This window comes from Pterocles gutturalis, unplaced genomic scaffold, assembly GCF_000699245.1.
Source record: "Pterocles gutturalis isolate BGI_N339 unplaced genomic scaffold, ASM69924v1 scaffold6982, whole genome shotgun sequence".
Lineage (NCBI taxonomy): Eukaryota > Metazoa > Chordata > Aves > Pterocliformes > Pteroclidae > Pterocles > Pterocles gutturalis.
Genome location: NW_010112597.1, coordinates 6200 through 18333, shown reverse-complemented (window position 1 = coordinate 18333; position 12134 = coordinate 6200). Strand labels below are relative to the sequence as shown.

General features: G+C 42.1%; 1 protein-coding gene across 1 annotated transcript in view; it reads left to right on the top strand.

Moving 5' to 3' along the window:
• The window catches only part of CTPS1 (CTP synthase 1), a 16199-nt gene extending 4116 nt beyond the window's left edge, over positions 1-12083 (top strand). The window contains exons 5-17 of the mRNA XM_010074105.1: positions 241-324; positions 571-651; positions 2340-2491; positions 3729-3861; positions 5324-5412; positions 6280-6374; positions 6884-6946; positions 7808-7851; positions 8759-8855; positions 9108-9163; positions 9248-9344; positions 9616-9760; positions 11999-12083. Coding sequence (XP_010072407.1) covers positions 241-324; positions 571-651; positions 2340-2491; positions 3729-3861; positions 5324-5412; positions 6280-6374; positions 6884-6946; positions 7808-7851; positions 8759-8855; positions 9108-9163; positions 9248-9344; positions 9616-9760; positions 11999-12083 — 1221 coding nt within the window. The remainder of the gene's footprint in view (positions 1-240; positions 325-570; positions 652-2339; positions 2492-3728; positions 3862-5323; positions 5413-6279; positions 6375-6883; positions 6947-7807; positions 7852-8758; positions 8856-9107; positions 9164-9247; positions 9345-9615; positions 9761-11998) is intronic.
• Positions 12084-12134: the final 51 nt, after the last annotated feature.

Sequence of the window (12134 nt, the reverse complement as noted above, 5' to 3'; positions counted from 1 at the left end):
CCCTCACTATAATGCAACTCTCCTGACTGTACAGACTTGAACTCCGGTTTCTGCCAATTGCTTTCAGTCTTTGAGATTAAAGTGATAGTGTACAGGGTTATTTAGAATTCATATGAATTGTCTAAGAACTGGGTCAAAGTTTTACAAGATGAATGGGGTGGAGAGTCCCAATTAGCCTGATGAATCATTGCTACATATCATCATAATTTGCTATAACAACTTCTGCTCTTCTCTGACCAGCCAAGCTCTACAGGAGAGCAAAAGACTAAACCCACCCAAAACAGTGTTCGTGAACTCAGAGGTCTTGGTCTCTCACCAGATCTGGTAAGGTTTGCGACATGGCTTTAAATTTGAAAATGCAGTACTGGTGTGTTGCACCAACATCCTAGTCTAAATGTTGCTTAGGTTGAGAGTTCTTGTATATTGGTAATAAACAAGTAAAAGTAATAGAGTTGGGAGTTTTTCGCAAGTCATGTAGATTGCAGAAGGGCAGCTTTTTTGGAGGTTTGTTTTATGAATGTCTGAGTACTTCTGTTTTGCTTCGCAGCCTTGATGTTGCTCTTCTGTTAGATTGTTTGCAGGTGCTCCACTCCATTGGATACCTCAGTAAAAGAAAAGATTTCCATGTTCTGTCATGTTGAACCAGAACAGGTAAAGATTGCTGTCTGCACTTCCTTGCAATAAATATTCTAGCTGTCTGTCAGATGCTGAGTGGAGTTTTATCTGAGTGTAGTGGGTTTGTGTTCTAGCTGTGTCTTTTGTTAGCTGCATAATTCATTTCCTGCTTTCTTACCTACATTCCTTACACGTGTAACCGTTGCAAAAATAGTCCTTTTTATGCCAACACACAGGTTTTCTTATAAGGTAGTTAATGTAGGCTTAGAGAATTCTATGGAATCTGAGGTATGATCTGAATAGCTGGTTTTGACCTTAGTTATCCTTCCACATTCTTTCTGTGAATACAGAATAATGAGATTTTTTCAGAATTAGAGGACAAAAAGTAGTTGCCCAAAATTAGGTGTAAAGGATATGTGAATGTATTTTGTACACTGCTCTTTTCATGATACAGTTCTTCTGCCCAAGATTGCAGGAGGGCAGAAGAGTTGAAATGGTATTTGAGAGAAGCACTGCTTCACTTGAATGATATGCAAAGATTCCATGTTATCATGATTCTTTTTATACTGAGACTACTCTGCATAGCATAGTCTGAGGTAGACCTTGGAAAATAATCAAAACAGTCTGTAGCCTAAATAGTACCACTTTCCAAGACAGTTGAAAAATTTTGCCTTTTTGTGCAAGACTGTGTACCACTTCACAATTTCAGGCTCTGTCAAGTCATTTTTATTAATTCCCAATACAACAAGATCAAACTGAGCCCTGCAGTTTCAAGTATGAAATTCAAAATTCGCTGGCACTAGTATTGATGTATCAGCAGTACAATATCTGCCTCTTGTTGGCCAGGAATGGAAAGTATGTTGGCTCTTGTCAGTCCCTTTCCAGGAAGTTTAATGCAATTTTACATAGCTGTCTCTCTGGCTGCAGTTGCACCTGAATTGAGAAATAAATGCTATTGACTGTAAAGGAGGAAAATTTGCAGCCTAGGGGGTTTTACTGGTGCACTGTTGAACTCTGCTCTCATTTGAGTCAGGAGAAATGAGGATTTAAAAATAGTTGTGCCAGTATATTTTTGATCCTTAAAGTACAGTCTCATTCCTGATGGACAGGTGACAGTTGTCCAGAGCCATCTTTCCTTTTCTGTGGAAACCCATGTCAGTGAACTAGAACTACTGACCTAGGTACTCGTTGACTTAAGAATTCTTTGTTCATAGCTGTTTAATCCTAAATTGGATGAAGGATTCCTTATAAAATTTGTTGTTGTATTGAGATCACAGATTTCCCTGGGCTTTAATCAAACTGGGAGCCCTGGTTAAGAACAACAGTGGTGGGAAATGGGGCAGGTGGGCTCGTGGGCAGTTTAAGTGTTGTTTCAATTAGGATTACCTAGAAGGCTGTATCACAGGAGAAGTCTCTCTGAAGTGTTCTTTGAACTTTGCTATGCACTCACATAACTTGCATAGCAGCTGAATTTCTTACTGCTGGGTTATCATGTTATAGCCCTTCCCGAGGAGCTCCAGCAAGCAGTAATACCTGGGGAGTGTTGAAGCATATGAAGCTTTTCAAGCATCTGAAAACTAGAATTAAGCTATTCATATGTTATTCAACAGATGTTTTTTTCCTGGAAGTTTAGGTGGTCTTCTGGTTGGCTGAAGAGATAGAAGCTCTCTGAATATCTGTCTAAAATTAGATCTGTTTTAATGACATCCATATTTTATGAACAGGTCATCTGTGTTCATGATGTCTCTTCTATCTACCGGGTTCCTCTGTTGTTAGAGGAGCAGGGGGTTGTTGACTACTTCAGACACAGGCTCGACCTTCCCATTGAGAGGCAGCCCAGGAGGATGCTCATGAAGTGGAAGGAAATGGCTGACAGGTGAGCTGCACCACTGAGCATAGCTTAAGACTCCAGATTAGTTTCTTTTCTTGATTATTAGGTTATTAGGTGATGAGTGTTCCTCAAATATTCTTCTGTGCTAATTTTTTTTCTTCCTTTTTTTTACTACAAAAAAGCATTTTCTTCCTAGATGTTTAACAGTTTGGAAAAAAAAATTCTTCAACATGAGAATCCTGCAAGATAATATTATTGAGTCCCGTATCTTGTGTTGGTAGTGTACTGTCTATGTCAAAACCAGTTTGAAGTAATTTAAAACGTGGACAGCTCTGCCCTCCCTGTTTATACTGAAAAGCCAGTGACATTACAAAGTGTTGAAAATGTTTTGTAGGCATATGTAGGAGTCATTGGGAGCGTCAATAAAAATGTACCTTTTGGGCATGCTTTCAAGGAAGTGAAACAACTGTTTTGGAACTGTTCTGTCTGAGACTCCTAGGACACTTTTTTCTTGTGGGGAACAGACTCCCATGTTCCGGGGGATATAGTGAATTGAGTCTTTTCAGTCAGCATTCAGGCCCTTTCGGAAGCCTTAAATATGTTTGTCCTTATAAGAAATTAATTTTCAATATCTAGATGTTTCCCTTTATTTATATGCCCGACGCAGGCCACCACCATCAATAACATTTCCTTTTGATGGGGAAAACCCTCAGTAATCAGCTGTGCTGAAGTTACTTGTAATTCTGAAATAAACTTTATACAATCTCTTAGCTGTAGCCAAGAACACTGTGTAAATCCCATGCTGCCAGATGCTGGGATTGACAGTGTAGGCAGTAAACCATAGGACTTCAGAAGTCCTTTCTGTATTTCTAGCTGCTGAAGTGAACTCAGAAGCAGCATGGGAAGATGCTGTACGGTATAAACATGCAGAGTTGTGCTTTGATCCTCTCTCCTAATGCATTACTGCAGACTTTGGATCTAATACAGCTTCCTGAAAAGGCACTTTGGTTCTACTCAGAATGGCTTTTCAGCATAAAGAGAGATGAGTTAATTTATACGTGACTTTCTGCAACTCTTCTTCTCTGCCATTGCTTTTTTTTCTTTCTTCTAATCTTGCTTTGATATTTTAAAGTCATAATTATTACAGAAGGTCATCTCTTCCAATATCATTATCTCTCTAGTTGGACAGACTTTCAAGAGCCCAACTGTTTATGTTACTTGAAAAGCTGAATAGAACATAAGTGATTCTTGCCCCTATTTCCTGTTTTTTGATTTTGTTTAGGTATGACCGTCTCCTTGAAACATGCTCCATTGCACTTGTTGGCAAATACACCAAGTTTTCCGATTCCTACGCATCTGTCATTAAAGCACTGGAGCATTCTGCACTGGCTATCAACCACAAACTTGACATTAAGGTAGGGGGAATTGTGTCTGTGTGTGTGCATAAAAAAAAATCCCATCCTCTCCCCCAGTACTCCTTCCACCTACAGCGCTACCCATCTTAAGTTTCTTAATTTTTTCACAAACCCATAGACAGTAGGGGAGCGTTGATTCAGCCAGTAAGCTTTAAAATTGTCCTGTAAAATTACAGCATCAAAACATCTGTTGTCAGGCGTAAAACAGCTTCAAAGCAAACCAGCCTTTCATCCTGTAAAATGCACAAAGTATCTGTATAATTGATGGGAACTCTTCAGCGCTCAGTGTTGCGTGCTGAACTGTGGTGGAGGGATAGATATATTTGAGGAGGGCATCGTTTGCTTTAATTTCTCTGACAGTTGTTGGAAGTGATCCTTTTTTAGAGTTGTTGCTGTTATTGTTGTGGTACTAACAGTTTTTATGATGCTTCTGCCTCAGGCTTTATTAAGGTTTTAATGCTGGTTTGGCTGCACGGGTGCTTTGGAGGGTCTTAGTTGTAGCTGGATGCTCTGAAGAGGTGAAATATGTATCTGTTGTCAGAAATTTTACTTTCATTTAAATATACTTTTTAAACGTACACAGTTTTATGATGCCAGTGAGTCACGGAAATAGGTGCTTGCTTTATAACAGCACTGTTCTACATTTGGGTTACATTTCAACTTACAAAATCAGTAGAGGAGAAGAACAAGTAAGACTGGTGAGGGGTGAACACTGCGCATGCATCTGTGGGTAGTTCCTGACACAGCTGTATTTGCATGGTTCAGAAGGGGAATGGGCGCTGTGAAACCTGTGCATGGAGATCTTATGTTGGGTTAAAGAACTGTTTAGCAGTATTCCAAGCTTAAAAAAAAAAGTCAAGACAAAAATGGTTGTTCAGAAGGGTTAGCAGACTGCCAGAATATTCAGGAGTTCAGAGATAGTGGAATACTGGAGATGAGAAACTGGAAAATTTGCAGGTTTTTTCTATATGTAGCATTGGTCATAACATCCTTTACTTATAACAGCTGGTGTTTCACCATATCCTTTTTGTTCTTCATCCCCTCTTGAAGATTCAGTGATGTATATTTGAGATAGTGATTCAATTTTTTGTCACCATGTGGTTGTTTCTGTCTGCATAGCCATGTGTTCCCACCTTGCTGTGCTCCATTAAGACTTGACATTTAGTGAGCCTGGCTCTCATGGGCTTCATGTATGTCACAGCAGAGCTGCAGAGAGGGGAAGACAGAAAAAACATGGCTTCTGCTTGAGCATCGCTAGTAGGATGGTGGGAGAAAGCAGTTTTGTTGACTAGCCTGCAAGAAATCAGCCCAGAAAAACATAAGCAAGTATCCAGTAGGAAACAAATCCAGAGTTCTCCAGGGGGGATATATTAATTTAATGAGAATTAAGGAGACCCTGTGTGTTCTTACAGCAGTATCTCATAATCCTTTTTTTTTTTTTTTAATTTGGATTTCTTCCCAGTATATTGACTCTGCTGACTTGGAGCCAGATACTCTGCAGGAAGAACCTGTCCGATACCATGAAGCATGGCAGAAGCTGTGTGGTGCTGAGTAAGACCCTTATACTCTGGCCATTTCTTTGGAGCATGTCTGATAAACTTGCTGCTATTGACAGTTTTGGAATTAAGAGCCTCACTGGAGACTGTTTTCTTAGGCACTGTACCAACACACTCTGACATTGCCCCAAATACCTCTCAGTGGAATTTAGGATAAGATGCAAAATGGAGAATTGTTAAATAAGTGAGGGAGTTCGTGAAAGGCAGCAGTAGGGGAGATGATCATGCAGATGAGGATGTTTAGTGGGGAAACAGGGTGAAAGGAAATAAGGGGAAAGGGCAGGTACTGGTAAAGGCTGTTAAAGCCCAAGAGAGTGGACAGAAGGTGTAAATGTGGTATAAAGTTCTTCAGGAAGAAAGTGTGAGAAGGGAAAAGTGTTAGGATGCAGAGGAGTGCTAAGAGCCCAGAAAACAAGAACAAGTGGGGCTTGTTAGCCCTCAGGGAAGCAGGCTTTGGGTGGTACCAGGAGAATGCAGAACCTCCTGCAGAACTTTGTGTCCTTGTGCCTGCAGCAGCATGGGCCTGGCTGGGTGATAAGTTTGCAAACATGTTTGGTGCAGAGCATGTGAGTCATGAGCCATGCTAGTATTGCAACCTGCATTGTATTGGGGATTTCTTGGGAAGGTAAAATGTGCATTTCTAAAATGTTGCCCTGAAAATTCTGTGACATTTTATGTTACGGCTTATGTGAGGCCATATGGAAACTGCTGCAGACAGGCTTTGCCATATAGGGCACTTGAAAGCCCTTTTCCGGAGTGAGGTCTTCCAAGTCCAAGATTTTATGGGAGAGAGGTGGTACGTGGTTGGGGGGAACCACGCTGGTGAGCCCCATGTGAATGGAATCTTTTCATCCTCATGCAGTGGAGTTCTGGTTCCTGGTGGATTTGGTGTTCGAGGGACAGAAGGCAAAATTCAAGCTATTTCCTGGGCAAGAAAACAGAAAAAACCCTTCTTAGGTGAGAAACCTGTTTCATCCATAAGAAGGAGGAGGTTGAATAACTGGTCTGCAGCAAAAGCTTTTCTGATTTTCATTAGTATCTAGGATGTACAATTTTGAAGATTGTCGGCTGATGCAGCCATCATCTGGAGTTAGCTCTGAAGTGGTCAGAGTTGGCTGGGGTGCGATGATGATAAGGAGTCTCTATGAGGGGGTAGGAGTCTCAGAGGAAGTTTCAGAGGAGGCTGTAGTGATCTTGGCACAAAGAAATATATGACTGCATTTAAATGGAACGGACATAGTGAGAGACTGGAAATGTTGTGTGAGCAGAGTGGATGGGGAAGGGAGATGCGGAGTAAAACTTGTCGGAACTACTTGGTGCAGAGTGAACAGACCCCTAAATCCAAGTCAAAGGTTTGTCTTATCCAGATTCATTGGGCCTGCTCTGTGAATGTGTCATGTGCTTTGTGATACGGACTCTGTGGTCTTTGTCCTGATTTGATCTGTGTTCTGCCTTTCCTTCTGCAGGAGTTTGTTTGGGAATGCAGTTAGCGGTTGTGGAGTTTGCACGCAGTGTTCTTGGTTGGCAAGGTAATTGCAAAAACCCTTCCTGGGTTTTGGTCATTTCTTTGATTTCTTGAATAATACCTGTAATTTTTTTAATACCTGTAATTTTAAATTTTTCATTGGTAGGTAGATTTAATGTTTTTTCTGAACTGTAAATTCCCCATCTCCTTTGTTAATTCAAAGGAAAAAGAACCATTTCCTTATCCTGTTCAAATAAAAATCAATAGAGTAAGGCATGCTTATAATGACAGAAAACTTTCTGTTGCTTAGAGTGAGGTTCAGTTACTGAATAAAACGCCTCAGTGGAGTTGTGCTTCTGTGTGCTGGACATCCTAAATTCCCATTATAGCCAGGGGGAAGGAAGACCAAAAAGCAATTCAGCCCACCAGGCAGTTGCAGCTACTTCACTGAGTTGAATTGCTTTCTGGGCTCCACTGCTTGAGTTGACTAGGTCCCTGTTGTCAAAACCCCCTTTACAGGGTGCTACATTTAGTTTCTCAGCCTGATTCTGAGTCTCACTAGTAGTGAAGGTAGGAGAAATGTGTATCTCGGAGTACTTCTGCTCCCTCCCCCTTCCTGGCTTTATTTAAAATATTCTAAGCTGCTGAATGTGTGCTTTTCCTGAATGACCCTCGCTTTCATCACCGATTGCACTGGACTGGTTGCCCTAAGATTGCAACCTCCAGGCAGTCTCAGAAATTAAGAGCAAACAGTGCTGGCAGAGTCCTGGTTCTGCTGTTGGGGGCGAGTGGCTCAGCACAGTTAAGGTTGCTGCTTGACAGGAGCGCGGGGGTGACACGCAGCTGTCCCTGGGGGAGGTCCTGTAAATGCACATCGTGGTGTGAGGGACTTTGTGTTTCTAATTGATGGGTGTTAACATTGCAGATGCTAACTCGACGGAATTTGACCCCAAAACTGCTCATCCAGTGGTGAGTTTATGGCGACTTGCTTGTAATATCCTTACTGGGCTAGAATTCTCTGCACGTACCTGTTGGTACAGTTAAGAGCTTGAATTACTACATCCTGCAGCTTTCAAGTCTGTCTTCCATTATTTACTAATCTGAAAAGAAAATGTCTTCGCCTAGTGTCATGGTTTAACCCCAGCTGGCAGCTGAGCACCACACAGTTCTGCTTCATAGAAGATTGCAGTGCTTATTATAGATGAAATGCTGATTTTTTTTGTTGTTGTTTTGTTTTTAATTACACGTAAAACAAGGTGTTTTCTAAGAGGTAAAAGGTTCTTAAAGGGCAGTTTGAAAGCTAACTGATTTCCCAGAATAAATGTTAAAGATTTGGTGATATCCAGATTCCACTGCATAACTGTTTAACTTGGAAAGTTGGTGGACAGATTTCTGAACCTGCCTGTCTTAGACTGCAGGCTCTATGTGCCTCATCCAGGGTCCACCAGAATGATTAGCTTCTGCTGTAATGTAAAATGCTACTCAAAAGTTTTCAAAAACCAGCCTATGAAGTTATTTATCAAAGTATAAGTGATTCTGATTTGGGGGCTTTGTTTCTGTAAATTTGTCTGTTTGTTCAGTAAGTAGCACAGCATTAGCGCACAAGATCTGTGTAGGCTTTCACTGAACCATTTCCTATGCTAGAGCTTCCTGAATACCCACAAACCTTCCCTATGTTCTGTACAGCCATTACTAGAATAACTTGGCTAACTAACCTAGTTCTGTTGGTCTACCTTGTCAAGTCAGTGTTCCTTGAGTTGGTTTGCCTGTTCTCTGTGTGGCTGTTGGTTTTTTCCCCTTGGCAATGTTTCAAGAGTCTGCCTGGGACTGTTATTCCTCCCTCAGTCTCGCCTTCCTCTCTGAATGCTTTTTGCAGGTCATAGACATGCCGGAACATAATCCTGGGCAAATGGGTGGGACCATGAGACTTGGCAAGAGAAGGACACTCTTCCAAACCAAGAATTCAATCATGAGTAAGGCATTTCTTACCTCTTTTGGAAGTGTTTCCTGGGAATGTATGGTGGGTGTGGGGGAGTGAGACCTGGGAATGTTGAAGCATCCTTGAACGGTGGGTGTTTGCAGCCTGTGTTCCCGTAGTGAAATGGAGATAATGAATTTGGTTCCCTCCAGAAGTGTCAGATTCTGATGGATGCTGTTCATAGGAACTTGTTAAAACATGGCATTGTGCAAACTGTTTGGCATTTGATCTAAGAAATGTCTTTTAGGGAAGCTGTACGGAGATCATGATTTCTTGGAAGAGAGACACAGACACAGATTTGAGGTAAAAATGCTATTGTAGGTATTGAGCTTTTCTGTGTAATCCAGACAGAAGAGATCATGAGTTTTCTTGCCTCTGGTCTTCTAGGTCAATCCAGAATTGAAAAAGTGTTTTGAAGAGCAAGGTTTGAAGTTTGTAGGCCAGGATGAGGAGGGAGAGCGAATGGAGGTGGTTGAGTTGGAAGGTGCGTACTTACACAATTAGTTTGTGGAAGGTGTTGGGAGGGTAATTGAACAGGTTTTTGTGTGGGACCAGTCCAGACTCTCTGAGAACGATTCCATCAATAAAATGACACTAAAAAAAGAATCCCATGTGCCTCTCCATTTAGGGACAAAAGGTGGGATAGAAATGACACTTCTTCCCCATCATCAGGGCTTCAGTGTGATCAGCACTTTCAACTGCAGTTCAGCCACAGGCTTAAGAGACTTGACATGAATATTTTCTGTTTCTCTTAGAGCATCCTTTCTTCGTTGGTGTTCAGTATCACCCTGAATTCCTCTCTAGACCAATTAAGCCGTCTCCCCCGTACTTCGGCCTCCTCTTGGCATCTGCAGGAAGACTCACGCATTATCTACAAAAAGGCTGCAGGCTCTCACCCAGGTAGGTTGAAGGAATACATCAGTCAGACCTTTCACAGGTCAGTGCTTCTTCCTGTGGGATGAACCAGAGAATCCTCTTGGTACAGAGTTACTGCAGGTTAACCATAGGTATTTGCAGCTCTTTTAAAAACTTCCACTCTTTCTTTGAAGCCTCTTGCCTTGCATTTTAAGATTGACTGTAGTGCCACAGAGCTGTCCCCCAGTGAGGTCCTGACTTCAGGGAGATTAACTGCAGTCTCATGTTGGTAGAGGTGTTTGGGGAAACTGCAGCTGGACCTGCTCTTTTAGATAATTGGAGACCTTATGGGGTTTTCCCCACGTTCCTTGTACAAGTCCTAGGTACAGGTTGGTCCTTAAGAAACTTGTTGCTGTTGCTGGTTTAAAGAATGGGCCCTGGTTGTTAGAGCTTCTTTTTTTTCTGCTGACTTAAACTTTGTCTCAGTTTGCAAAGCAGCTAATGTTTTGGGCAGACCTAATGGTCCCTCTGCTGCTCCCTAATGCCCTGCAGTTCTGCTTGGCAGTCGTGGCATTGTGTGACATAGAAACATCACTTTGGTAGTGACCTATTTTCCTCCTTAGAGAGGAGAACACAGGATTTGCTTGTTTAGCTGGAGTGCTAACATGCACTAAACAAAAAACCCCAAACTGAATGCAAGAGAAATAGCAATGAATATATTAAAGTAAAGAAATGCAAAAAGAATTGGCCTTTCTGGTTGAGCTGCAGTGCAGCTGTACCACAGGAATTCCTGTGTTGATGTCTGGAGAACGGCTGTCAGTTGTGCTCTGACTGATCTGCTCTGGAGTATCTGTGTGAAGCGGCCTCGTTTCAGTGCTCCGCGTGTTGAGGGATATTTTAATTTCCTGCTTTTGCACATTTGAGTTCGAAATGGCTTCTCACAGCAGAGGAGCTGAAGTTTCCTCTGTACTGCAGCATCCTAAGCTGGAGTAATTTGTGATTGTGGTCACAAATTGTTTCATGGTTAGCATGTAATCTAAAAATACTGGTGGCAGTTACATCCCTTTATTCCTGTGCTCCTGTAACTCAGCACGTTTTCAGGTAAGTCTCACCATTGCACTCTAACGAGGTTTGCATGTGACACCAAACTGGGGGGAACAGACTAGTTGAAGATGGGACCCGGGCTGGAGGAGTGGGCCAACAGGAACCTGATGAGGCTTAACAAGGACAAAAACAGAGTCCTGCATCTAGGAACCCCTTGCAGTAACACGGGCTGGGAACTGAGCAGCTGGGGAGGAGCTCTGCTGATGAGGTCTCGGTGAACAGCAAAGTGAATGTGAACCAGCAGCACTGGCAGCAGAGGAAAGATGAACAGTGGGCCGGGCCTGTATGAATAAGAGCACAGCCAGCAGATGGAGAGAAGGGATTATGTCTCTTTATTCGACACTTCTTAGACTACGTCTAGAATACTCTGTGCAGTTTGGGGCTGCCCAGTATGAGTAGAACATCTCAATAGATTGGAGAGAGTTTAGTGGAGGGCTACTAAGAAGATGAGGAGGTTGGAGTACTTGCTGGGCTTGTTCACCTTGGAGGAGGGAAGACTTTATGGGGGACGTAAGAGTAGCCTGCAAGCACTTAGAAAAACGATATCAAGAGGATGAAGACTTTACAGAAGTGCATGGTGGAAGGATGAGACAAGATGGACATAAATTGAAGTAAGTGAGGTTCTGACTGGATCTAAGGAAAATCTTTTTCACCATTAGATCCGGCACGCATTGGTGCAAGTTGCCCAGAAAGGCGGCGCAGTCTCCATCCTTGGAGAATTTGAGAATGTGACTGGATAAAGCCCTGAGCAGCTGTGTCTGATCTGACAGCTGTCCCTGCGGTGTAACTGTCCTCAGGTGCCTTCCCATCTGAATTATTTTGTGATTCTGAAAAAGCTGTTTAATGGATTAAAGGCAATCAGCTGTTCCTGGAAAGCTGAAATAGAATGGCTTACGGGTGGTTAACCAGTCTGCTGTTTCCTGTTTAATGAATTTTATTTAGAATAACTTTGTCTTATAAAATCCCTGTGATATGTGTAATCATTTTAATTCACAAACCTTAAAATCACCGATGACTCAGCCCTATTTCCAAAGGGACAGCTACACTAGGAATTTTGTCTGCTTTACTTTTCAATCTCAGCTGGCAATACTTACTACCAAACCATGCTAATTCCTGATGCAAATCTAGGTCTATAAAGCCCTTGTGCTATGTAAAACAAAATCTTTCTGAATTCTACAGGGACACCTACAGCGATAGAAGTGGCAGCAGCTCACCTGACTTGGAGATAACAGAGCTGAAGTTTCCATCAGTAAATCATGACTGATTCCTGGTAACTTTTAATGACCTCAGCCTCCTTCCTTGTGGAAAAAATGCC